Genomic DNA, 27,135 nt, shown 5'->3' with positions numbered 1-27,135 from the left:
AAGAGCTACATATTGTCATGCAGAGTAAAAGTCTGAACAAGGCCTTAAGAGAAATTTAATTCTTGGAAACTTTTGAATTGAAAAATGTGAATGCACTTTAGATTCACATGCCCATTTGCCAGAGCAAACGATGATGCTCACATTCATACCTGTGGGCAATTTAGATTCACCAATCAAACTTGGTTTGTCTTTAAACTGAAGAAGAAGCCAGAGTACCTGGAGAAAACCCACAGAGAGACGAGGAGAACACACCAGCTCAAACCCAAAACCGTGCTGCCCTTAACCAATGCATCCACAAACTGCACCAGTTTTTTGGTCCATGTTTTGAATTGCCCCTCAGGGACAAAGAAAGTATTTGAAATTAAAATTGACACTTTATATATGTATATATATATATATGTATATATAGTATAACCATAATGTTTGTGGTTAGTGGTCTCAATAACACTTCCCTTGCTACCCAATTAATCCAATTGTCCCCATGAATAAAAAAATCCAGGTGAATGCTCCCACATTGTTGTTCATTGTTGTCCTGTAACTGGTTTGCCTTTCCTGCCTCATCTAACGATGCCTGTTAATTACATCTATTTATTAGCCCAAACACCCAATTAACAGGCCTTCACTACAACAAACAAACACACTAATCTATATGCAACACATTGAGACTAGACTTTGCCAAAGATTATTAAGAAAAATGAAAACAAGGACCATAGATGTGAATAGATGTCAATGCTGTTGAAAAGGGTCTTTGTTTTTTTCTTTTGAGTTTCATAAATATTCAGTTCATTTTCTTTTTCCTGACAATTTTTGTTTTTGTTTTTTTTGCCTCACTCTTCTCTACGTGGAAGCTCTGTGTTTTCATTTATCTTCTAGTTATTCTCTCCTTTATTATCCAAATCTGTAGCTACTATAAAACCACTGCATGTAAAGGAAATCAATGAATCAATAATTAATGGGTGTAGAAGCAAGCACTTAACAATGTACTGAAACAGGAAAAAATGGGTTGGAATATATCTTCTTCACAAATTAAAGTACATTTCCCTCTTAAATTCTGACAAATTACATAACTATGAATCTAGAAACTAACGACTGTTTCAAAAATTATTCATGGAAAATTACTTTTTATGACATGTAGCAAATACAGAATAATCACAACCACGATTTATTCGGGTTTTCTGTCAAACAATAGTCACTAAAGAACAAAATGTTTCAGAACAGAAAATGACATGCAACACCACTGAAGAGGTTAGGGGGGTAATCCTTCCATCTGAAAAAAAGCCTTCAGACCACATCCCCTCAAACATCCAGCAAAGGGCTGAACACAATGACGCCAAATACTCAGAATCTAGAGCAAATTCTACTAACCATTGATGGATAAAAATAAATTCTTTAGATATGTTCCTCAAAGATGTCAAGAGTATGACAACTTGGGAATCATCCCTGTCACACAAACAGACACGGAAGTTAACAAGGCTAAGAAGCACAGTAAACACACTTGCTGTCACAGTTTTTTTTTTACTGGCTTCATTTAAACTCTTAAATTCTTTCTTCCTTACATACACACACAGAGACACAGAGAAGCACACACAGACATAGAGACACAAAGACACAGACAGACAGAGACAGAGACACACACACACACACACACACACACACACACAATGCCTGCAGTCAGTTAATGTATCACTTTCCCCCCCTGCTGTGCCCCAGTTTTTGTAAGTCAGCTATAATGAGAGAAACAGCCCTTACAGTAGTGATCCCACATTTGGGGCTATACACACAGCTCATTTTCAGGACCATGTGTTTCTTTTTGTGTGTGTGTGGGTGTGTGTTCTCTTAAAATGTGTGTCCAGAGAACCTCAGATTCTCCAAACCTTGCACTATGTTTACATGCACACAAGAAGCCAGAATGAAGCATGTGACAGCAGGAAATCAAATAATGTGTCTATATAAAATGGTTTTCTTGGTCATTTGGATGCGTTTTATTTTTGTGTATTTAAAAACATCAGGTTATACATACACAGATTAATGGTTAACTAAAAACATATAAACTAGGATATCATTTAGATTTTAGTGGTTCGGATTCAGAACTGACTTTTTGGTGACATTAAAAACGACATCCAGTATCTGGCACATAATATCAGCAATAAAAACAAAAATGTACTAAAAGTGAAAGTCTTTACTCTTAGATTCATGACACAATGAATATTTGGCATAAATAATCATTTGTTTTTGTGAATATACACACACAACACCAATGTAAACACTATAGGTACTCCTTCTGAGCTGTATGTATGTGTGAGTGGGGGTGGTGAGTTGGTGACTGTTGACTTAACAGATTGAAGGCAGATGTGGAGTGAAAAGTCCAATTGATGTTATTAGCCTCTGGTGGTTTCCCACACCGATAGAGAGAGAGGTGGCTCCACCAAACTCTGTAACTAAACTTTGTTATCTTTGGAAAGATAAGGAACGGTTTAATCTGGGAAAATGACACTTTTCAGGAATGGAGGAAAGAAATTATATCCCAGTGATAAACACGAAGGGTTCAGAATGGTACCTGTAACTGGGACTCATTATAAGGCAATTTTTTTCTTTTAAAACATAACATTGACCCTAATAAATGGAACAACAGAAAAATACCATGTAGCATATTGTACTGTTTGTTTTTTAACTTTTCTGAAGTCTTCGGTTCAGGTACTAATTGCAAAAATAATGGAAATGTTCCTTCGGACAAATGGGTAGTAACCTGTAAACATACATTGCTAAAGATAAAAGGTCTGCAACTACCAAGTAAACTCAATAAGTGCAAGGTTTCCATGGTGTTAACATGTAATTTACAGTGGAAGATAAGCTCCCCACTGCTTGCTAAATGAGCAGCTAAGCTAGCTAACCAAAGAACTGGTGTAATTTGCATTTATGTAGGCAAATGTAATTAATGGTACAGAGACTGGCTGAGTTATTTGTCTCCCTTTACCAAGTGTGTCTGACTGGGAATATGTGGTAATGTGACAAGCTGGGATTTGTATGGTAGGGGTGGATGTAATGGCCAATCTTAAAACACACACATTCACATAGTAACTAACTCATTTCTGTACATGAATTGCTTCCTCTTTGTGTTTGCCTGCATGCTAAATAACTCTGCTTTGGTTTGTGGTGCTCAGTTTGGACTGAACATAGAACAAACAAGATGAAGATGAAATCCCTAAACAGAATGTGAGTTTTGGAAGCAGACAGAAAAGCTAGAATGAAAAAGAAAAGTCCATCCTAGGTTTAAGCCTTTAGCCAGGAAGCATGCATCTGAATTTCCATATAGATTGTAGTGAGTTTTCCTGACACAGACTTCTAACATTTCTAATGGCAGGTTATGTTGAGTAATCATGCACAAACAAACAATTACTTGGGGTGATAAACCTGCATTCATGAATACAGAAAGACACAGTGTATTTTAACACTGATGCATGATCACACACAGTGAGGTCCAGTAATAGATGAAACACTGAAACAACTCAGCCAACACATACATGCACAGACCCATGTACGGACTGCACACATGCAGACATTATAATCAGCTGTAATGATGCTAAGCTGTAATGGTGAGGTCAGCCTCCATTCACTACATGCTCTCATTAGGGATGACCTCCTGTTAATGGCTGAACCAATAGGGGACTATCAGAAATTTACTCTAAAGCAATAATCAGTGTTGGCAGGGTTAAACATGTAGACCCAGTTTTACATTCACATGCATGAAAGAGAAATTCATAGAAACCCCTTTGCATCGATTGGGTTATTATTATAAAAGGCTCATTACATACAAAGGCAGGGAAGGTTTTAATAACCGACTCTGCTGCTTTCTACAAATGTAGTCTAACTGGTAATGAAATGAGAAAAAAGCTTACAGCTTACATAAAAACACTTTTCAGCTCGATACAAGCACAGCTTGCACTTCCATTTCTGAAGAAAAAAAAAAATCTAGAGCTAAATCTCTTCTGGTGCCATATACTTTACTGGTATACTACTGGTCCAGTGTTAACCACAACTAAACAGCCTAATGGTTTTTTAAAGCAAATCATATCTAGCCTATGAAGAGAGCAAACGAACACATCTAATCACATATGGTTTATTTATTTTAACAAACAAATCCACTTAGTTAGCCAACCAGCTGCAGCAGAAAGGGGAGAATGCACACATAAACAGAAATACACATCCTTTTCTAAACATAACTGGGTTAAATGGGAGACCTATTGAGTGAATCAGAAAGCATTCAAACGCCCGTCTAGGAAACCATTTAGTAGCACAAGCCCTCATACTCCTCCCTCATTCATTTCTCTGTCCCTTTTTCTCTGCCTCCTCACACACTCCTTCCCATCACCCCTCCATTCAGATGTCAGTCACATATCATGCAGTTAAAAAGAAGGTAGCCGCAAACCTGTGGTTTCCTCGGGCCCACTGTCGAGTATGTGTGTTTAAGTGTGCATATTAGTGTGTGTACCTGTCTGTGTGTGAGTAACACACAGGCCTGGTGCCTTTAACCCAAAAATGGAAGCAATCAACAAGCAATTACAGCACACACTATGTCACTTTCAGAAAGACAGAGTGTGAGTCAGAGAGGGGCAGTAAGCAGCAGAAAGGAAGAAAAGAGAAAAGAGGAACAGAGATGGCACGAAAGAGCAGATGTTATCAAGGGATTCTATTACAAATAGAGAACAAGTACTACAATAAATCAAGCCAGCAGAGCCATTTAGATTTCTGTGAGAAAACACACTTTTCTGTCCATTGTACAATTCAATTCAGTTTTATTAAACTGCTTAGAAAAATGTTTTCTTGAGCTGGCAAAGCAGCTATGAAACAACAATCTCTTCTTTTCCTTTTTGGCTACACAACCTTGGGACTAAGGCATTCAGCTGCCTATGAAAGATTCAGCTGAGTGCTCCTTAATGCTTTCAGCAGCAGCCTTCATTATTGGTACTAGGTTAAATGGCTGTTTTCTTGTCAGTGTAAAATTATGTTCTAGTTTCTGCTAGTTAGAAAACACCACATAATATAACATAGTTGCCTCTGACATTTGTTTGCCTCTAACAAACACAGCAACTGTGCTCAGGTGGGTTTGTTGCTGTTGAAAGTTTGTTGTGTCATTAATGCACCACAAATAAGTAGCTCATTAATTTAGAAGACTTGGCAACTCTAAAAGCTGTTGCTTCCACGTTTGCCTTTAGCCTACAGGTGTAGAGAGGGATACAACTCCAGAATTTTAAAAGACCACATTTGAAACCAGATCTCATCATGGTCCACATTTTAACCAGTCTCACAGCAGACAGCTGGGGAGATCATGCAAAGTTGAAAGTTGTAGCATATTACAGCTATAGTTCAACATTTAAATTATGCATCACATATTGCTTCACGTTCTTGTGCATTACAAAAGTGACATGTGATATTTGCAAGTGTGATATTGTACTCTACAAATAGTAAAACAGATTAGCAACTTTTGAGGATGGACATGATCAGAAAGCACAACTGATAACAGCCCTTAATAGGCCGAACTTGACAAAAGACAGAAAACATCACACTAGTAAAAGTTCCATGTTTGGTAAGTGTTGCAAACTGTTTGTGCATGTGTCTCTGGAATAAATCCAATGTAGGCATAGAGTGGTGTTGCATAAACAAGAAAAATGAATTCACTGAGAATATTTCAAAGAAAAATGTTGCACCAAACTAACTAAAAAATTCTGGAGGCTCATAAATATTAGGCTTTATAGTATATTAGGCATAGTGTACTGGCTACAGTAACTATTGTCAAGTAACAGAAGAAAATCATGTCTGTAGAATATCAGGCATAATATATATATATATATATATATATAATTGTCTGTCTCCAGTTGCATATATATACAGCTCTGGCTATGTTCAAAAACAAAATAGTGTATGTTTGCAGCATGGGAGATGATGTGAGCCTCAATGATGTGAGTCTCAATGATGTGAGTATTGACTGAAAAACATGAACCAGGCAAAACAATGACTTTGCAAAAATGTAAGGCCATACTATACATACTTCAAATATGCCAATAAACAATTTAAATGCACGCTTCCTGCTTATTGTTATCCATTAGCTGATAAAACAACTTCATAGGCCGAATGACCAGCCAGACAACAACCGATCAATAAATCCATTTACTGACATTACAGTACATTAGCCAATAAAGAAAATGAATCATAGCAAGAATCAATCAATACTTCAATTCAAGTTAGGTCTGAGCAGTAATCAATCAATATACAAATATGGGTAAGTCATCATCAGCGATCAATCAGTTTATGTTTTAGGAATGAGCAATGCAATCATGAGCAAGCTAAATCTGTCAAGGATTCAATAGTAATTATTCAAAAATTATAATCTGAATAAAAATGATAAATGTGAAAGATGACACCAGTAATCAATATGCTTATATTGTAACAAAAGAATAAATGCTCTAATCATCTCAAAAACACCCTCTACTAAATAATCAAAATGTCAATCAATGCAATCATAAGGCAATCTCATATATTCAAATTCAACCACTTAAATAGGAAACTGCTGAAATTTCCAAAGTAAAGTCAATTCAGGAGAAATTCAGTGTCACTTAGATTTCCTCTGAAGCAGAATGCAACACACTGCACCATATACAGACTGTAAGTACAAAAGAAAGGCACATGATCCAAAACATACAGTCCCACCATGGTGGTTCTGCTCTGCTGTGAGTGGTGCGAGTGTTTATCTGTCAGCCCAGTGATGGACTGGAAATCTGTGCAGGGTGTACCCACTTTTACCCAATGATTCTTACCCAACCCCCATGATCCTCTACAGGATAAGTGGTATGGATAATGGCTGGAAGGATGCTTCCTCTATCATAATTAAAGTAGAGATGGCACAGTAGTTGCAGTTATAAGCAAGTAAGTAATGGCAACATAATCAATTGTCTTTGAATGGTAGCAACAAAAGAGTTCAGCTAACAGCACTCAGGACTTCCACTACTTTAAAAGCCAAACATTTAAATAATTTATGACATTTTCATAATTTCTGAAGAGCTGTGCAGAACCTGGAGACAGACAAAAAAATTGTCTTTCACAGAAGAGACAGATGGGAGGAAACAAGTTTAAAGAGCATGGCAAGAAAATAAATCACTATAACCAGTATTTTTGCCTTTGTTTTCCTCCTCCCACTCCCTTCTTCTCTCACACTGAATAGTCAGCTAATTAACAGAATAAGAGAGAAAAAAAAGTGTGGCAAGCAAATGTCAAGTTTAACAAAGGTAGAGGTTAGCTTTTCAAAATAATGCAAAACAGCAGCTTAAAAAATCTCATTCTACAAAATAAAATTAAAAATGCCAAAAGAGAAAAAAAAAGCAGACTGCTAATTGTGCAGTTTAATAAGGTGCAGAAAATATGAAAAAAGATCTATTGAGGGGTGGTGTGTGTGTGTGTGTGTGTGTAAGGGGGGGAGGGTGACTAATTAACATATTTTTCTTTTTCTTCAAGTGATAAATAATTATGTCAACTTCCATGAGGCAAACCGGGAGTTCAGAATAACTGAAGGGGGAAAGTTTACTGAGTGTAATTAATTATTTTCTGCAAATGCCTTCTTTCGCATGTTACTCCTTCATTATCAGCCACCTCTATCCCCCACTTCTCTTTTTCAATCTTTCTTTTTTCTGTCTTGGTCCCTCTCCCTGTGTCTTGTGTGGTTGGGCAGGTGCAACGGGCCATGTTGACAGCTTGTCCCTCCTCTCTTGCCGCCGGGAGAACTGTCACCCCTGTCATTCAGGCCTATGAACACAGCGTGGAGAATCTATGTGTGTGTCTCTGTGTGTGTTCTCAGGAGACTATGACAGTGTGGAGTGAGAGGGGAGAGTGGCTTTGTTAGCTCTAGCAGAAACAGCTAAATGCATGGACTCACACACAACGCTGAGTTTGCTAAGAATGACTTAAGTATGATGGGAGTTTCACAACCTTAACCTCGAAGAGCAAACCCTTCAGGGAGCAAAACTTTTATATCAGATGACAGCGCTATGCCGCAAAGGGAGAAGAGTACGTATCCGTGTGCTGTGGTCACACACTTGTAACCACATACATATTTGCACAGGGGAAAAAAATGTGGCTATTCTGGACAAGAGCAAAACAAGCATGCTGGGAGAAAAGTGTATCACCCCTGACTATCTCATTGATGAATAAAACAGGAATAATTACTTGTAAATTGAACACAGAGAACAGGCACATGCCTGTAGGTGAGAAATGCTTAATGTTTAACAATAGATTTCAGGCTGGTTAGATTGACTTACTCCTACTCAGAAACATGTACATGCAGAATGGTAGAAAACTCTCTGACCCTTACACCCAGTCTTAAGGCCAAAAATAGGGTGATGCTCTGTGCATGTAAAGACCAAGCAAAAAACATGCACAAACCTCTATTCCAAAAAAAAAAAACACAAGGCTCCAACATGCCTCAGTGGTTACACAGTCAAGACCTTAGAGAGTCTTTGTGTGTGCAGTGAGTCTGAGTGCGTGTGTCCAGTGTGGGGCATTGGCCCTAGACAAAGTGCTCTGCCAGCTTTCTGCCCAATGGTCTTTTCATTGCTGATGGATGGACCTTGTTCAGCACCATCTGGCTATAGGATACTTCACATTAATCATCTCAAACACACACACACACATCCACACACACTTCTGTTTCTCAAACAAACACACACACACACACACACACACACACACACACACACACACACACACACACACACACACACACACACACACACACACACACACACACACACACACACACACACACCAGACGAATTGGCTACATAAGAAAACATCTAACTCAGACACAGTAGAATCCTAGTAAATATGGAGTGAAAGAAAAGGAGACACAAATGAAGAAAGTAAAGAAAAACTAATATTCATTCTCATTCTGGGCCAATTTTTTTGTTTGCATTTTAGCTAGTCATTTTCTCCATTTGTGATTCGAAGATTAGGAAACAAGCTTAGCACAAAACCAACAATTAGTTCATTTATTATCATTGTTTCATTTAGTCTGAAGCCTGGAGCTACTGGACAATAAAGCATTTCTAACACACACAGACACTTCTTCACTTCAGACTACTTCTATTTTCATGACAGCACATCATGTATTCATTCACTGGCCCCTTATCATGATCTTACCCATCACAACCAAATGCCAGAAATAGAAGTCCAAACCTAAACGTGATTCTAACCTGACCTAAAATCAAGTCTCAATCCTCAAACAAGGGTGACAGGACAGGCCAAAATGTGTTCACAACATAGGATCCTACTCTGAAATAAACTTAATTAATTAATTCAACTTTTGACTCAAAGCAGCCACCTTTTGCAGATACAGTTTTGCTCACAACTTTAAATACCCCTGAAATACTGGCCATTTTTAAAAGCCTTAAATGATCACACAGAAAACTTTTCTTCAAAAGGAAAGTTGTCAGATAGTATTTTTAGTAATCGCAGTTGTCATGATTTTAAAAAGGCCAACACAGGTTCTGCATGTTCATTTATATTTTGTGTAAAATGGTATTTCTCAAATTGTGCCAGGAAGAGGTATTTAAATTTATGAGCACAATTGTATAGTAGCCGACATTCTCTCTGCAATGGATGTTAAATATTATTGGGACAGTTCTTCCCAACACTAGGTTACTTTACTTTCACCCTTCTGTCCAGTTCGTCTCAAACCACCTCAGCGAGGTTTAAGTCTGGACACTGTTGTGGCTTTGGGTCTGCCAGCTTCCAAGTTGACAGTGTAGAAAACTGGACTCACTGACACCTTGGCTTTGTTTGCAATTTCTCTAAAGGAAAGACCTACATTTTTAAGCCTTATTATGGTCTGTGTGTCTCCCTTTGTTGACGGGCCTTTTCTTGCCGTTATGAGAACAATATATTACTTGCTGCAGAACAAGACTGTCCAAATATTGCTTAAGAGGGTGTAGTAACACAGTCTGTTCCAGCACTACCTTTACACAGACAGAGGGTAATCAACAACAGTTGGGACACCTGTAGGAACCGTTGGCATCAACTTTCAAAGCTTAATTTACTTCCATTGCTGCAGAACAGCTGTGAGTTGTTAACCCAATATAAGACAAGCAACATTATAGGAAAATGCATTTTTATCTAACTGGGATAAATGTGCCTAATATAAACTGACTGACCTCAACATTGTGTATGGACATGGGCAAGGACAGAGAGAACCATGACTGATGAGGTATGAAGCATGCTGTACATTGGAATTATCATTAAATCATAAAATCATATCTCATGGTTTGTGATGCAAGGAGATCTACTTGCAACCTGTGGAAAAGGAACATAGCAGTAAGTTGAGCTGCATGAAAGATTTACAAGAAAATTGCTTGACATGGTATTTATGAGACTATATAGCAGGACAAGATGACGTTTGACAACTTGTTCACAAAATATAGCAAAAATGACAAGGTTACCAGTGAGTAAAGTTTGCTCTTCTGGGGATTAAAACATTGTATGTAATACATATTTCAAAATAGCTAACAACGTTTCTTTGTAGAACGGAAAAAAGAAGAAACGTATTCATTACAACACAATAGGTTTCTGCTGTGAGGCTGGCTCAGGGTAAAGTAAAGGGCCTAGGAAGTGGAAAAACAATACAGTGCCATTGAAGTGGCACACAAAATCTTTTTTTTTTTTTTTTACAATGAAACGCTGCTCTGCTGTTTGCTCTGTACAGAATATATAGCTAACAGAAAATACACATACACACAGATGTGTATTACGTTTTCTTTTTGCTGTAGGTGTCATTTGAGAAATTTATGCTATTTGTGTACTAAGAACTTATGAAATTCATGTCTTAGGTGCCTCTAATGAAGTATCTTTCAATGGGGTTGCGAGTTGTTTGTAATGAGCGACATATTGTAAAACATATTGCAAAACTGGGCTTCAACTAAAGAACTGAACTTTCTGGACCATGTGTAGTAGCATCATTTACAATACTGAGAAATCTAAACTTAAAGGAGTTCAGCATATTTACAAATAAACGACGAGCTAATGAGCACAGAAAGGTGTAAAAGAAATATCTGAGATCAACACAGCAGGCTCAGCTCAGTATGGCACACGGTCAAGACAGTTGGTTTCTCAATTCCTCTAGGAATCTTACTTGAGAAGAAAGCATGTTCACAAATACTAAGTATTTAATTTAGATGCAAATGTGTTAATGTATTACAAAGATATTCGCTACTAACTTTGCTCAATTCCCATCCCTATTTGTGTTAGATGTGTGCCTATGCACTCAATATTATTAGTTTGTCTGTAGGTGTGTGTGTGTGTGTCATAGTGTGTGGGAGGCAAAGATCCGTGGCTGCCACAGTGAAAACGTGATGTCTCTCATACCCTTTTAATTAGTGTGTAACATATAACAACTGCAGCACAGGCACAAACGCCTCTCAAGATATTAACTGCAAAAATAGTTGGGTAAGCTAAAATCTTGTCATCGGCTTCAGTCACATGTTTGACATGTTTGAAACGTAGTCTACAAGAGCAGGCTATCGTGTTTGTTCCTTCTACACTTTTTTGCCATGTCTCTCATCTTGACAGGCGAGAAATTGGCACCTCTGTCATCTTTATCAGAGTCTGAGTGACCATCACTATCGGGGGAAAAAAAAAAAAAAGGGAGTGGGGATTTGGCTGGGTGTACACGTACACAGGAACACGGGCAGATGTTAACATGTATGTTAAATGTAAAACATCCTTTTTCATGGCAGCTGTTGTTACTTTCAGAAGGAAATCTTACTATGTAAGACACATACCACACAGACCTTATGTGGACTTCACGCTGACACATTCATTTGCTGGAGACTCGCCTTAACCTTAACCATAAACACTGCCTGCCTTACTCTAACCCCTACCCTAACCTTAATCCAACCATAAGCTCCTCCTAATTTAAAATCAAGGTGTTTCTTTAAAAATTGAGTGATTTACAAGGTGGGGACCTGGATTTGGTGTCATATATAGACAATACACATTCACATGAGATTTATCTCCGACTTCATAACTGAATCTCAAACACACAATTTAATCAGAACACTTGAGCTGTCCTCAACCTCTACATTGCCGACAAAATCATCCACCTGACGGAGTCAACATCATCAGACTCATAAAGAAAATATTAGCTTTGCAGTCCTACAACTACTTTTGATATCCAGTGAAGGATTGTGGTCTTGAGGTGAATGGGGCTGAACAGTCAGAGCATTCTCCCCATTAAGAAACAGGGAGATAAAATAATTCAGTGTGATGCAAAGAAGAAAAGAGGCAGACAGATACAGAGATTTAAACCAAAGCAGCTATCCTGGGACATACAGTGAGGGATGTCTTACCTTGTGGTCATAAGGATTGTAAGAGTGGAAGAGTTGTGACAGCTCTTTTGTTCTCTGCTTCTTCTGTAGAGAGGAAAAAGATAAAAAAAAAAAAAACATATGGTATAAATATGGATAAAATGCAGCTTTACTAATTAACTTATTTAGTCACTAAGACAGGAGAGTAAAAACACAGTACTTCATTAAATCTATAAAATACAGAATGAACAATGTCCACCAGCTGTGGCAGAAACATCAGATTTGGCCTTAACCTGAAGTAATGAGATGCACTAGGCATGAGACATGGCTGTATGATGTGTGGCACTTGTTAATCAGGTACATGGGGCCAGTACAGCTACAAACAGGACTATTTAAATTACTGATAGGGCCATATCTTTTTAAGGGTGAAGAACATATGGAAATGCCACTGTATCTAAAGAGAGTATGCATTTATTGTTCCTCCCTGTAAGAGGGGTGGATTCGGTGTTCTTAGGCCAGATCTGTACATATAGAGCAAACCTAAAAGTTACTCTACCACACAGTGTAAATTAAAGATGTGTCAAGAAAACAGTAAAATCCAGGGAAGGAAGATGAACTCCCCCCCATGTGTGTGGGTTTTCTCCAGGTACTCTGGTTTCCTCCCACAGTCCAAAAACATGTATGTCAGGTTGATTGGTGACTCTAAATTGCCCATAGGAGTGAGTGTGAGTGTGTGAGGTTGTCTGTCTCTATGTGGCCCTGTGATGGACTGGGGACCTGTCCAGGGTGGACCCCTGCCTTTCACCCAGAGAGAGCTGGGACAGGCTCCAGCTGATCCCTGTGACTCTAAATAAGAATAAGTGGGTATAGATGATGGATGGTCAAATAAAAGTATTTTGGTTGAAGTGTTTAAGGGTCCTGACTGTACTCCTTGCCCTCGGCCCTCTTTACTGAGTCCTATCCTTCCATCACAGCACCTCTAATTGCTCCATTCTTCTCTCTGGTCCTTGTATATCTGTATATAGTCTCACTTTTTTGCTTCCCTGTGCTCTATTTCTACCCGTGTCTTACTCATCACTCAGGTCTTTTGTGATTCCTACAATCCTGTAATCATTGGCCCCATCTGTGTATCACTCTCTCGTTCTTGTTTTCGCCCGATTCCCTCTCACTTTCTCTGCCAAAGTGCTCTCTTGAATTCTTCAAATCCGCTTTTCTCTTGTCTTTGCCTTTCCACATATCCCTCCAAGCACCCTCTCTCCCTTGCACCATGTGTTTTTCTTCAGTGAGGGAAAACTCATACTAATCATTCTGTCTCCAGTCTCTCACCTATCCTAGTCCTTACAAGTCTGCCCTTCCACAATCTCTCTCTCTCTCTCTCTCTCTTTGCCTGGAGCACCTTAGGTAAGAGCAATACTCTCATCATTGCTCCTCAACACTATTAGGTTGTCTGGCATCTCTTCATCACTCTCACCATCACGCCCTGTTCAGTGATGCTCATCGGCGTACGTGTATGTGTGAAACTGTAAGAGAGATGTAACCGCAGGTAAGGATTTCTCAACTCCCAATGAGCTCCCAGAAGAATTTATACAGTTCAAGAGTACACGTACATACACATACCCACGTACAAAAACACACACCACAGACACATGTACCCACATGAGCTCGCACACTGACTCACACAACATGCTGTACGCTGCATATGCACAAAGGTGTGAAAACACGCCACACAAGGTAATTTGAAGGCCGACATAAAAACAGAAAAAAGAGACGGAGAAAGAACGAACTAGATTAAAAAAAGGCTAAAGGAACAGAGGACAAGGGATCGATTCCTAATCTCTGACTTTAACAGCAATTGGTGAAGGGGAATCTTCATTTCATTAGCTAACCCTACAGTCTCATAGTTTTAAAAGACATGTTGCCATTTACATAGAGGTTAGGAGACAGACATTTGTGATAACAAGAGCCTCTGTTCAAATCCCTAGACTAATGTTGGAAAAAGCTGGTTGGTGGAGGGTGAATGAGAAATGTTCTCATTATCTCACAACAGCTGCTATCAGGGTGCCCTTGAGCAAAAACTGCACCCTGTGTTGCACCTATGGAACTGATCAGTAGCCACTGGCAGAAGGCCTGCACTTGGGATTTGTGATGTGTAAACTTTACTAATGTAAAACAAGATGAGGTTAAAATTGAAATGTAAGGGCATCAATGCTCAACAAAGGTGCTCTGCCATAAACATGTTAAAACTTACGGATATAACTGATATAAACCAACCATTTAGAAAAGAACTGAAGACTTGTATATAAATTAGTGCCATCAAATGATTATAACATTTAAAATACTAGGATTTACCTGTAAATGTGTTGAAATAAAGAAATGCATGACAAACTAGTTTAAGGAAACGGATCCAAACAGGCGTCGTGTCATCATATTAAGTAGTGTAGCGTTTGCTGTAACTTACCCTTGTTAACGGGTAACATTATTAAATATTAAAAGTTACCCTTGTTAACTTACAATGATAGATATCCCTCCGCGCCGCGATGACGTCAAGAAGTTGGGGTCAAACCTCATCAAACGATTAATTTACATTAAAAAAATATTAAGGTGTTAAAATATTTAGATTAATCACATGCGTTAACGCATTAATGTTGACAGCCCTATTATAAATCATTACTTTGATGCTCCTACATTTCAGTCGTGTACTAGTTTGAGTTTAGAAAACTAAACAACTAATCAATATTCTTATGTTTCAAACGGTAAAAGTGCTTCATGCTGAAAACAGTAATCTATCATCTCTGGCCATAGTATTAAATGTCAGTAGTTTAGGTTCATGCTGCCTCTCAGCCAGTCCACCGTATTTTACTGTATCTTTAAAACAGACACTTATTATTGTAGAAAACCTGCACATAATGTCTCTGTATACAGGTATGTGTATGTGTGTGTGCGGTCGATCAACTAGAAAAGTTAATCTAGCATGCCGTGGAGGTTGTGTTAATGAGCAATGCACAGACACTGTGTGTGTGTGTGTGTTTGTCTGTGGGCCTGTCACTTCAGTGATGATGAACGATGGTTGTTACAATGACGTCCATCTGTTCTTGCCGCCAGAGAGGGATGCTGTGTCTAACGGGAAGTGACATTACATGGATGTATACACTTGTACTCATAGAGACACTCTCCAAACACATACAGCACCAATGTAGACAGGATCACACAGTCTTGCTTACTTGCTTACACACTTTACAAAAACACTGCTGTTCTACACAAAACTATTGTATGTAAAGTAGGAACATCTGGACAGTACTGACATCCAAGACAATCAATTCTGACAAATCCCAGACAAATCTTTTTTTTTTTTTTGAGAGTGAATGACACTACATGAATAAATGCAATATTAAGACAAGCAAATAATTGTCTTAGGAGGGGCGGCCTTTTATTCACCAGAACTTGTCACCCGAAAATATTAAATAATAAATCTAAAACTTAATTTCTAGTCAAAACGTACGTTTAAGCATCTTTCATGAGTATGGTCTAAGTTTCTCATCAACACAGTTTGTTTAATGTTATTTTTAAATTCATAAAGTACTCCAAAGAGTAATGAGGTTCTCAAATGCTACAAGTAAATATCCATTCTGGACATTGTAGATACTACCATATACATTTATGTTGGTTTTAAAACGGTTCTGTAAGTTTTTTTTTTTTGCCTGATTTTGTTAAAATGCAACATGCTACAACTTTCTTTACTAATGAACTAGACCCTCATAATCAGGTGCAGGCCTAGCTGGCCCCAGACACCAACTTAACCATTAACTCACCCTTAAAACCTGTTTGACTGCTTTACGCCAAGTGTTGTTATCCCTGGCACTAGGTGTGAGTGGCTGCATTTGAGACACAAGAAAGGGAAAACATGCATGTGTTTGTGTGTGCATGTCCATGCTTGTGTTTGAGTGCGAGTGTCCGGACCTAGATAAATGATAGTGAAGTGAGAAGATGGAGCTACTAGTGTCTGGCCAGCTGTTTCACTCTGACAGCTGCTGCACTGGTGCCTCATGGATAATAGAGTTCTTAACCAATTACAACCTGGGGAAATTAAAATCACTATCCCACTAGAACAGCTATTCTCCTTCTCTATTTTTTTTTTCATCTTTTTTTTTTCATCATCCTGTAGCTGCGCATTCTCAACTCGTCCTTACACACGGTACCAACAGACATCACAGCGCACACACAGAAACACACTATGCAACTCCATTTATCAGGGCTAAGTTCTAGTCACCTGGGGGTGATTATAGAGATCCAAGCTAATAGCATCCACATCCCTTTATTCTCAGCATGATCCCTTCCCTTTCTCCATCCCTCCATCCCTGTGGTCTCCTATTCTTTCCATCTGCTTCTGGTCTCCCCTCTATCTTGCATTCTCTCATATATCATTGGTTACAGTAGGTAATACGTTTAGACCTACAGATACCACAAATCACCTGGATCTCATCGCAGCTGGATGCCCACCAGCTCCATGTGTTTCCTCCACTTTGCTCACCAACTCACTGAGATAAAGCTGTCTGTGTATTTTCCTAATCAAATATTTGTTTTTGCCTGGGCTGGGAATCTGAACACTAAAACAAAAATATGTCTCGCTCTTGACATCATCACAATAAAAACCAGTAGCAGGTAAAACCAACTATTGCTACTAATGTTGTTTATGTCTCATTTGTACACGTTCTGAATGTGATGTTGCTGCTTCACCAACCAAGTGGATGCTCAAACAAAAAAGTGTAGAGCAAACACTTGGCAACATAAAGTGGTTTACAGAAAATACTTTACTATCACTTTTACACACTGACACACTTTTATCCAACCTTAGTTTTGTATTTTTAGGATTGAGTTGCATTTTTACAACACAGCTTGATAATAGTGCAGGAAAAAAGAAATGTTTGGTGACTTAATCTTTGTTTACAAGAGACCAGTAATACTAAATTTAGTTAAGAATTTGGGTCTGCTTTAGCCTTTTGGGACCCTCAAAAATCTTTGTTATGTTTCTCCAGTGAGAAACAATGCTTAAGTGAGTAGAGAAAAAAAATAGCTAAAGTCACTGTCTTGCAAAATGAGAATACAAAAAAGATAAAGGTTTTACACTTTTACAAGTGTTGAGTGTTGGACACATTTTAAACAATAATTTCCTTTTTTTTTTTTCATGGCAGTCAGTCAAATTTGTAGCCCCTGCAGGATCCACAATGGGTAAGTCCCTATAACTGTTCATGTCGCCTTATTTCCTCCATCTCTTTGTCCTGCCCTTTTAGGTCTCACTATGTCCCTCTTTCCTTACCTTCCTTCTCTCAGACCTCCTTCTGTCTCTGCTTCCTACTCCATCTAGTTCTCCATTCATCCCTCCTGTGGCTATTCAACACAGTTGTGTTCCAGACAAACCATCTGGTGCACTTTATTAATGACTGACCCTACATGGCATAGACGTCGCCTAGCTGCCACCACTTGCTGGGTGTGTCTGCCTCTGTGTGTCTGTGTGTGTCTGTGTGTGTGTGTGTGTGTGTGTGTGTGTGTGTGTGTGTGTGTGTGTGTGTCAGAAGAGGTGCATGCTGACTGATGATGTGATAAGGTGTGCAGCTTTAACCACCAATGCAGGTGTACTGGTTACATGGATCCTAACATATTATTCACATCTTTTACCATTTTCTTTCAAACAGAAAAATATTTAACTTACTTTTTAACATTTAGATGGCCGGTGACCTGCTATCATAAACGTGGGATGACAATGTGAAAAAGGAAATCTTATTATATCACTGTTAAAGCCATCCCCCTTCAATGCCTGTGCATTTCAGATCATTTGAATTGCACATTATAATGCTTAACTGATAACGTAGTCCACATCTCACTGACAAAAAATACATTACACAGTTTTTCCATACGTTACAATACTTTCTGCTATAAAATAGCCTGATACGGCAATAAAGCTTTCTATAGTAAGCAGTAATATGCCAGAATTGGAGAATCAAAGCGCTGCCTGTGGAATGAAGTCCAGGATAGAAGCATGCTGACATCCAACTGCTGACAATAACAGTCTGATGAGACTGATAGAGGGTAGAAAAAGATAAGAAGAGAAGCAGACATGTGGGTGTTAAGGGATTGATCCCCCTAAGACACACTCAGCTTTTCCACAGAGAGTAATGCCAGGAAGGAGGGGAAAGAGAATGACTTATGAAGATGCTCCACTTGAAAGCGATGTGTCAAAGAAGTGAGGGTGCAAATGCAAAGAGATAAAACATATAGTATAGAGTAGAGCAGGTCAACTCAAGAGGGAAAAAAAGCCTGAAGGCAAATATTTTAAGCACAGGCACGAGTAATATGTGTGCCATGGTTAAGGTTCAAATGGATGAAAGTAATGATGTAAAAAAAAAAAACTATGGATGGATCTACATTGAGTAAAGTCATTTTTCTGCTCTTAATTTAATTTAATTTGACCAGAATATGTATGTAACTTTGTTCCAATCCTCGATCAAACTATACAAAATAAAAGTACATATGAGCATAGTGAGCATAAACTGCAATTAGGCTGCAGGGAATGCAGAGTATCAATGTTCATAAGCAACAATGCTGTTAATTTAAGTTTCACAATCATATTATAGACGACTGCCAAACAATGAGGTAGCTGAGAAACCTATGAAACAAAAGGTCAAGGCAATGCTAGAGCTGCTGATAGTTATGTGTTCAATCTGCATTTCTCTCTCACATACTCTGCCTCGTACACACAACTTTGTTAACAATTATGGCTTCATTAGCCACTAATTGTTTCATTTGGCAACACACTGGGGGAGAGAGGAAGAGAGAGAGTGCGTCCAGGAACTGTGTGGTTATATAGACCATTAGATGTGTTAGTGCCTCATGGCGCACTTACTCTAATGACCTTTAGATTCTAATTCTGAGAAACCCCAGACCTGTCTTCAAGTCAAGGGAAAAATACTTTTTTAACAAATTCTAATGATCTTAGTGGGAAAATCTTGGATGTTTGAGGCAATTCTGATAATCATTGTTGACTGAGACTGCAGATGCAGTACGGGGCTGAATTCTAGACTCTGGCTGGATGGAGAAAGGACAGTCCGAGATTTATTCTAAAACCACTCCAGAATGATCTTAGCTGTTCAGCTGAAAGGTCAACTGTTGGCCCAGTTTGACATCACATAATCAGAGCAGGTTTGTACTCTGTATTTAGCTGAATTCATCCTTCTCTCAACTCTGAAGAGTCTTGCTGTCCCTTCTGCTGAGAAGCATCTACAGACTATGTTGCTGCCATCACAAGTACACTTTGCTGTAGGGGTGGTATTAGCCAGCTGATGAGCAGTGGAGTCCTCCAGACAAAGTGCTTGCTGCTAAAATTGTTCAATTTTGTCTCATCAGACCATGTTTGATACAATCTAATGGTAACCTTTTCCTGACCATTAAATGCTTCCATTAGGACCAATCATTTTCTAATCTCTGCACAGGACTTTTGAAGATCTGTAAGATTGCCCATTGAGTTCTAAGTCACCTCACTGATCAAAGCACTTATTTCCATATTATTTAGTTTGACTGGTTTGGCACCTCCAAGAAGGAACCTGGTGGTCTCAAACTGAGTTGCCGGGTGATGGGCAAAAATGAAGATGCAGTGTGGTCACGTGACTTTCACACACAAGCAGCTTAATTTAGCTCAATTCAGACTCATGACTAGTTGTCACAGTCATGAGTCTGTTAGTCTGTTAGTTGTCCGTCTCCTTCTCTGCACTCACCACATGCGCTGGTACTTGTTCCATTTTGGCAGCAGGTGTACCAGGTCTGGGGTAAAACTGGTTGATGAAGAGACTAGGAAATCTGTAGTCTTTCACTAGTTCTACTGTCTCTTGGAAATCAGCATCCGTCTCACCAGGAAAGCCGCAGATTATGTCCGTAGCTATAGTTACACCTGGGACCCTAAGAGAGACAAAAACAAAACCAACAGAAGTTATTTCCAGATTGTAAAATCAAAACATCTGGTGTTAAAGTGGCCTTGAGAAACATACTGAGAGCCTGCCTAACGCCTAGTGTTGCAAGGAAATGATAAACATGATCCTAGATAAAAATTCATATCAATACAACACCATCTGAGAGAAGAGCCATGAGGCCATCCTACAGTATCGCACACCCAGCTCATTTGTTTTTATCAATGGCTTTTGATTTTGATTGTTTCAGTTGGGTATTCAAAATTCAATCAGGGATCATCATGGAGATTCCACCTTCTGTACTCAGGAGTTACATGTTAAGGAAAAATCAACATGCAGTTTTTTTCCATGAATAATGCTCAACTCCATCTATAACATCAGTTATCTCAAATTAGTAATTAGCTTGTAATGCAATGGCATTTTTCAACAATTGATACATGTCACTGAAAAACACTACCTAAGGAGGATAAAGGCTGCCTCCACGGACTCATTCAGCCAATCAAAACCTGATTAGCAACCTTGGCTGCCAATCGTTAGCTACTGGTTATTGAGCCAATGGCCCATTAATTATAAACAGCAGGGCATGAGAATAGATACACTGACTGATGTTCTATGTATTTTGTTTGCACTGATAACATTTAGACTGGCTTGTAAAAGAACCCTGAGGCTACGTCCTTGTGTATTACAAAACCATAATCTCTAGAGACCACATTTGACATTTTCATTGTAATGTGAGCTGTTTTGACATGTTTAACATACAGTTTTAATGATTATGATTCATCCTAAAGGCAGTTAACATCAAATCTCGTGGCTCACGAGGCTGTTAACTCCTTGAAAAAGGCTAAATTAGCAATATGAGAATTCTGCACATAATTTTGAGCAGCAGAGAGTCATACTTATTTGTGTCAAGCTAGCTTTCCAAATTGCCTGCTTTTGAGGAAGCTATTTGCTAGAGAGGCCTTTTGTTCTCCTTAAAGTCAGACTGGAAATGGAATCCAATATGGAAATAATTGGAAATCATTCCCAATACAAGCGAGCCAAGCCATTGATTACAAGCTTTCTATCAAAGCTCTGGATGCAGTGGAACAGGAGGGACACTGAAGCCTCCTAATGCAATGTGTAACATGCTTTATGGCAAGCAGTCTGCTTCATGAAGCCAAAATGTTATTAGTAGCAGATGACAGAACAGATTTCCTTTGAAAAATCTTTGCATAAAATGGAAAAGGAAGATCATAGTAACTGGGTAAACTATCAATCACCAATAATTTGGGCATGGTCTTTCTCTTCACTCTATTTATCGTTGGCTTAGTGTCACTTTCCTCCTTTCTTTCCCTCACTCACTCAAACACATACTTCACCTTAAGTGCTGCGATTCCTTAACTGTATATGTTCCCTGACCTTATAGCTAAGCACATGGCTTTAGGACTGCTTACTCAACACAAATGCAGTAATGGACTACAAAGTAAGAATAGAAAAAATACTTAAGAAACAGAGACATAAACATACACACCAGTCTGACAAGGACAGCTCAACAGAGACATCAACAAAAATGTGGAAGACATTTTCGCTGCAGTCAACAACATGATGCATCTTTAATTACATTTACATCCTGCATCTGCAACAACATGATAAACTTTGACCTATTGATGAGTTCCAATTGGCTGACGGTCATTAATATTAACCAATGGCCTGCAGGCACAGGCATCCTCGACCTCTCAGAGCCACCTACCACATACCCTATGGAAAAGCAAAGCTTAATAAATTAAAAATCTGCACATGAAATAGCTACATGGCTGAATCATAGAATAAGTCTCCATTTTTCATTAAAATTAACAGCTTGGCTGCCCTCAAGCAGTGGTTTTAAACCCCCTGAGTATTAAACACAAAATACATGATTCTAATCTTGTACTTTGTTAGGTAAACAAAGAACTATTTGCAGCCTATAGGCTACCATAATAATGAATCACTTAAAGTGGATAGGTATAGTATTACAGGGAAAACCAAAGGTTTGACTTAAATGATCTATACTGTACTATCTAAAGCTGTATATTAATGACACTTGGAGAGAAGGTTAATAAATTAGTCATGTGAGTGAATGAATGAAATAAGCAGAACGACCATCTTTCGTATCTCCCCAGAGGTTGTATATATAATTTGCTAGGATCCGTTGGTGGTAGAGGTGGTGAGAATGTATATGCTGTAGCAAGCCTGTGTGCCCTTTTCCTTCTTGCAACAGTAGTATGAAAATTTACACTGCTTCTGGGAAAAAAAAGTACAATTCAGGCCAGGAGAGCAAAGTAACACATGGAGATAGAATACTGACAGAAAATTCAAGGAGAGACTGGTGTGAATTGGCTTTTGTGAATTTCCGAAGGTGGAGGCTGAGAGGGGGGGAAAAAAAAAAAAAACATGTGCACGTACACTGTCATTCTGACACCTCTGTCTCTCTAAGATCTAAGGGTGATGGAGGTGTGATGTGTGATACTAATGAACAAGAACCACACTGATACTCTCCTTGTTAAAATGAGAGGGGAGAAATGTATCTTGTTATTGTTCGCCTTTCAAAAACAGTGTGTGAGAAACAGAGAAATAAAGATACAGGCAGAAAGGGAGAAAAACAAGAGAGATGACAGATGAGGTATCAGCTCAACATGCTTTCAATTAAACCACCACAGGAAAAGGACTATTTTTAACAATTCAAAAGTGAAAAACAGGTTTGTTTGTGTAACTTAGAATTAAATTTTGTCTCAAAGTACTGGACATAATTTTAACATAAGATTTATGTTGTATTTTCTTTTTTCAACTGAACGCATCAGATTTGTGTCCATTTAACTTTGTTTGCATCACATTTGTATCAATTGTTCCGGTCCAATGTAAATTAGAGCTCAAGTTTAAATTGCAACTGTTGAGAAAAATATATGCAAATCCTTGAAAATAAAAATGTTCTAACTTTAAGTAGGCAATTGTTGCATTAAACAGACACATCTATGAAAGCAAATGTAATTTTAAAAATACAAGTGAATTATTTACCAAAAAAAACTCTTAAGTAGAGTTGAGGCAAAAACAGAGTAAGATGAGTCTCTGGTGTGTGGGAAAGAGTTAAACAGAGAGCAGGACAGGATCTCTCAAATGTGATATCTTGTACGTCATGGCCCGAGAAAGTGTTAACATTGATTAGCATTGATAACAACATAACATATATAAAGTAAAGTAGATGCCTAGATGCAGAAAAACAAATAGAAATTGAATTACAGTAATTGGCTCCAGCTCTCTACCACCCTGGAGGTTCCAGGATGAGCAGCAGATAATGTATGCATGGATGGAATTAGTGCATATACGTATGTTGGATATTAAAAAAAAGTATAAAAACCACAAAGCATACTTTGAGATATTACTTCATAAGGTATGTATGGAAAAGTGAGGCTCAGGTAGCAGGTAAATTAAGAATATAAATCAAATTCTCTGATGCACATCACCCTTATTGCACATCAAAAGGCCTCTTTAAATGCATTCTAAAGAAGGTACACCTGTTTAATGCAAAGCAAGGGAATACCTAATGAATATGTTACGTGCAAATGACCAGTTTTTAATCAACAACTAGCGGTCGTGCTAACATGATTAATGCTGCACTTCCTGTATCGGCTTCAGAATTCAAAGGAACCGCAGCCCCTGAAGCTGCTAAATCAAAACCGATAACAGAGCAGGAAAATATATCTGTTTGTGTGTGCCTGTGCTCGTTCCTATCATTGCTCCTCCCTGCCCCATGGAAGCAAAGAGACCGCATCCCTCTAGACAGTAGCTTCAACTATGCACAGCATGCTCCCAGTCTGGACTTCAGCAGCATTTATACAGGGTGAATGGGTTCAAAAGAGACAAAAGTCTCAATTAAATCTCAAGATAGGCACACAGTCAGCTCTCCGTCTGCCTAAATAGGCTGAATTAAGCTTCATAAAGCTCAGCATTGTCTGCTGCACAATTATCAGTTCTAACATGGTCATAGTGTGTGTACATGTTTCCATACACGCACAGCCATTCTATTCAGCATATATTCAAAGGTTGTCCATATGTATGCAAGTGTTTGCCAAACATATGTCTGTGAGGGGCTCCATGAAAAGATGAAGGCAAGACTACTGGGACAGAAGAAATCCAGAAAACAACAGCGAGGAAAAAGGAAACAGATTAGTGTGGCATTGAGGTGTGAAGATGAGGCATGGATAGAAGAAAGACAATCTGGGAAGGTAAATATTTACCTACTCATCTTTCAGAAAGAGAACATGCTACCAATCTGTGCTGCAGTGTGTGCGCTAAGTCTTAAATGGTCATGTGTGGCCCCCCGGGGCCGCTTCAGTGTAGGAGTCAGAGGAAGCGATAACACGCGAAGGCAATGTGCTGTAGGGGGACTTCAACTCCTCAACTTAACTGCTAAATAAAATAACATTAGCATGTAATATCATGGCTTTACTATAATGTGTGCGCGTGTGAGAGAGAACGAAACTCAATTTCTGTAATATCAGTAAAAAATGATTAAATAAGCTCAGTTACCTGCCATTCCGTTATTTGTCATATCCCTCTGTGACTTATAAAACAGCACAATCCAATGGTTTCAGTAGATTTCTTCAAAATGATGCCATTGTGTCATCGGTATCAGGTTTCACTAAAATACTTTTTTTTTTTTTAAAATAATGTTGCTTTACAAACAAGAAACCATCTAAATAAATATTTGGCAAAATAATCTTCACCCTTAATAGCATGTAAAATATTCTTAAAACAAATAAATAAAAACATCTATCACTGTGTTGACTTGTTACTTCATAAAATCCATTTGAGCTGTATAGTACAGACAACAGCACAGTTGCTAAACTTATCCGTAACTTCATTTGCTGTGATTTACCGAGATCAAACCTTTTTTGAAGATGTGATCAAACCCTGAGAAATGTACACAGAGAGCCATCACATGTCATATGCCTAACATTTATCATTACTGCCGTCTGAAATACATTTCATTGAAACTGTCAGTGAAGTTCAATAAACACATCATTGGATTTTGTTATCCAGGTCAGTTTGTTATCTTGAGTTATGTTTGCGTTGCTTTTTTTCCCTCTTCAGTTTGTTCAGAGGTGTGGTTTTCTATCCTAACCTTTTTCTTCACTTTTATCATCTTTATTTTGTGTAGCCGTTTCATCTGATTGCACACAGGCGGAGTGTAAAAAATTATGCACACTGTATTATAGATCTACACAAAACAATTCCTGCCAGAAAGGAGACAAAGACAAGGGGAAGGATAAAGACACTTGTGAGGAGTGTAGGTAATCACCCGGACACTTAAGTGTTTGATTTAGCTGTGGCAGCTGGAGGTAATGGCACTGTCATGTAGCAGCTCAATTTACAGGGACAGAGAGAGAGGGACAGAAAGAAGTCTGCTTGGTTATCACTCACTGTCCTCACCCACTTCCACCATCAAGGATGAAGGAGGGGACTGTCAAAACTGGTTGAGTAGGTGCCAGGTGACTGACCAGATAGTAGGAGGATTTTAGACAGCTGAACAGCCAAACGGTGGTTTCCGCTGTGGCTCTATTGCAAACTTCAAGGGCCGTAAAATGACTTTAGATAACTAAGTGACACACAGCGTGATCTAAAAACGTGATTACATGTGACAGAGTTGAATGGAGGTTAAGTTATTGCGGAGGCCTGTTTGCATGCAGGAGGTTGCTCCTGAAAAGTTTAACAAATTTTTACACTCAAGAGGTTTGATCAAACTGTGAAATTAAAGTTGTGAAAATTGATATGTAGAATAAAAGGTTTATACAAACTGTCTAGAAAAAGAACTATTAATTGAGGTATATGCTTTATGAACGGCACTGTGCACAAACAGGCTCTAAATGAGTAACAGGTTGTCGGAACAGGTTTTCACTGTAGCTGGATGACACAAAATACCTAAAAAGCAGCGATTAACAGACTATGTGAGGTAAGCTGGCAATTGCATTCTGGCATTTTGCTGTAAAGTGAGTCAGTGACAGAAGGATGGAAAAAAAAATATGGCCAAACTTTGTGACTGAGAAATTATTAGTTAAGAGACAGAATGAGACAGGTGATGACTTCAGTTGGCCTGAGATGAGTTGTTAAACTGTCAGAAAGCCTTTCTCAACCTGCATCTCTTTGCTTATCCCTGTCAAGTCCTTGCTTTCTGAGTGTGGAATGAGTTTTTTTGTGAAACCCTTACACCGGCATGTATGGGTAAAGACCATCTGAGAATTATTTTCAATTCTTTTTCAGGCAAAGTCTAATTCTCTGCAACAGGTAAAAAGCTGATATTGAATTTAAGTGCAAATGGGGTGTGTAAATGTGCGTACGCTGTCGGTCTACTAAGTGAACACCAAGTAATTTGTCTCAAAACTTGCAGTGTAAAATAACCTCCATCTTTCTATGTAGCAGGTCATTTGTAAAGATCGAGGTGACTGCAGCGGAATAAATGGAGAGCCAAGTAAATAATGATCCCACTGGAGTCATCAGTAAACTTTATCATTTAATGAAACAGCCTGAACACGGCAGAGCAGAAATCCAGTTCAATTTAACACACAGACACACACACGCACACAAACCACTCACGCACGCACCACACACATGCACGCACCACACACATGCACACTTCATTAGCCTTGGAAAAGGGTAATGAGAACACACAAACACATTTCATTAGTCTGAGGGAGGAGTAATAAGTGCACAGAGACATCACAAATCCATCCACTTACTCAAACATGCAGTTATTTTATACACGCACACACGCGCACACACACACACACACACACACACGTATACATGCCTAAAGAGAGCTGCAG

The 27,135-nt window shown here is 38.7% G+C and overlaps 1 protein-coding gene across 3 annotated transcripts in view; it reads right to left on the bottom strand.

Moving 5' to 3' along the window:
* cdkal1 (CDK5 regulatory subunit associated protein 1-like 1) overlaps positions 1 to 27,135 on the bottom strand; it is a 357,840-nt gene that overhangs the window by 213,797 nt on the left and 116,908 nt on the right. For all 3 annotated transcript variants that reach the window (XR_003294900.2, XR_003294899.2, XM_026294297.1), the window contains exons 11-12: positions 20,111 to 20,291; positions 12,387 to 12,449 (exon numbers count right to left, since the gene is read on the bottom strand). Coding sequence is in view for 1 of the 3 variants with exons in the window: in XM_026294297.1 (XP_026150082.1) it covers positions 12,387 to 12,449; positions 20,111 to 20,291 (244 nt within the window). In the remaining 2 variants the exon portion in view is untranslated. The remainder of the gene's footprint in view (positions 1 to 12,386; positions 12,450 to 20,110; positions 20,292 to 27,135) is intronic.

This window comes from Mastacembelus armatus, chromosome 16 (assembly GCF_900324485.2).
Source record: "Mastacembelus armatus chromosome 16, fMasArm1.2, whole genome shotgun sequence".
NCBI classification, from domain to species: Eukaryota; Metazoa; Chordata; class Actinopteri; order Synbranchiformes; family Mastacembelidae; genus Mastacembelus; species Mastacembelus armatus.
Note: the sequence above shows the minus strand (reverse complement) of the source record. Positions and strands in the feature narration are given on the sequence as shown.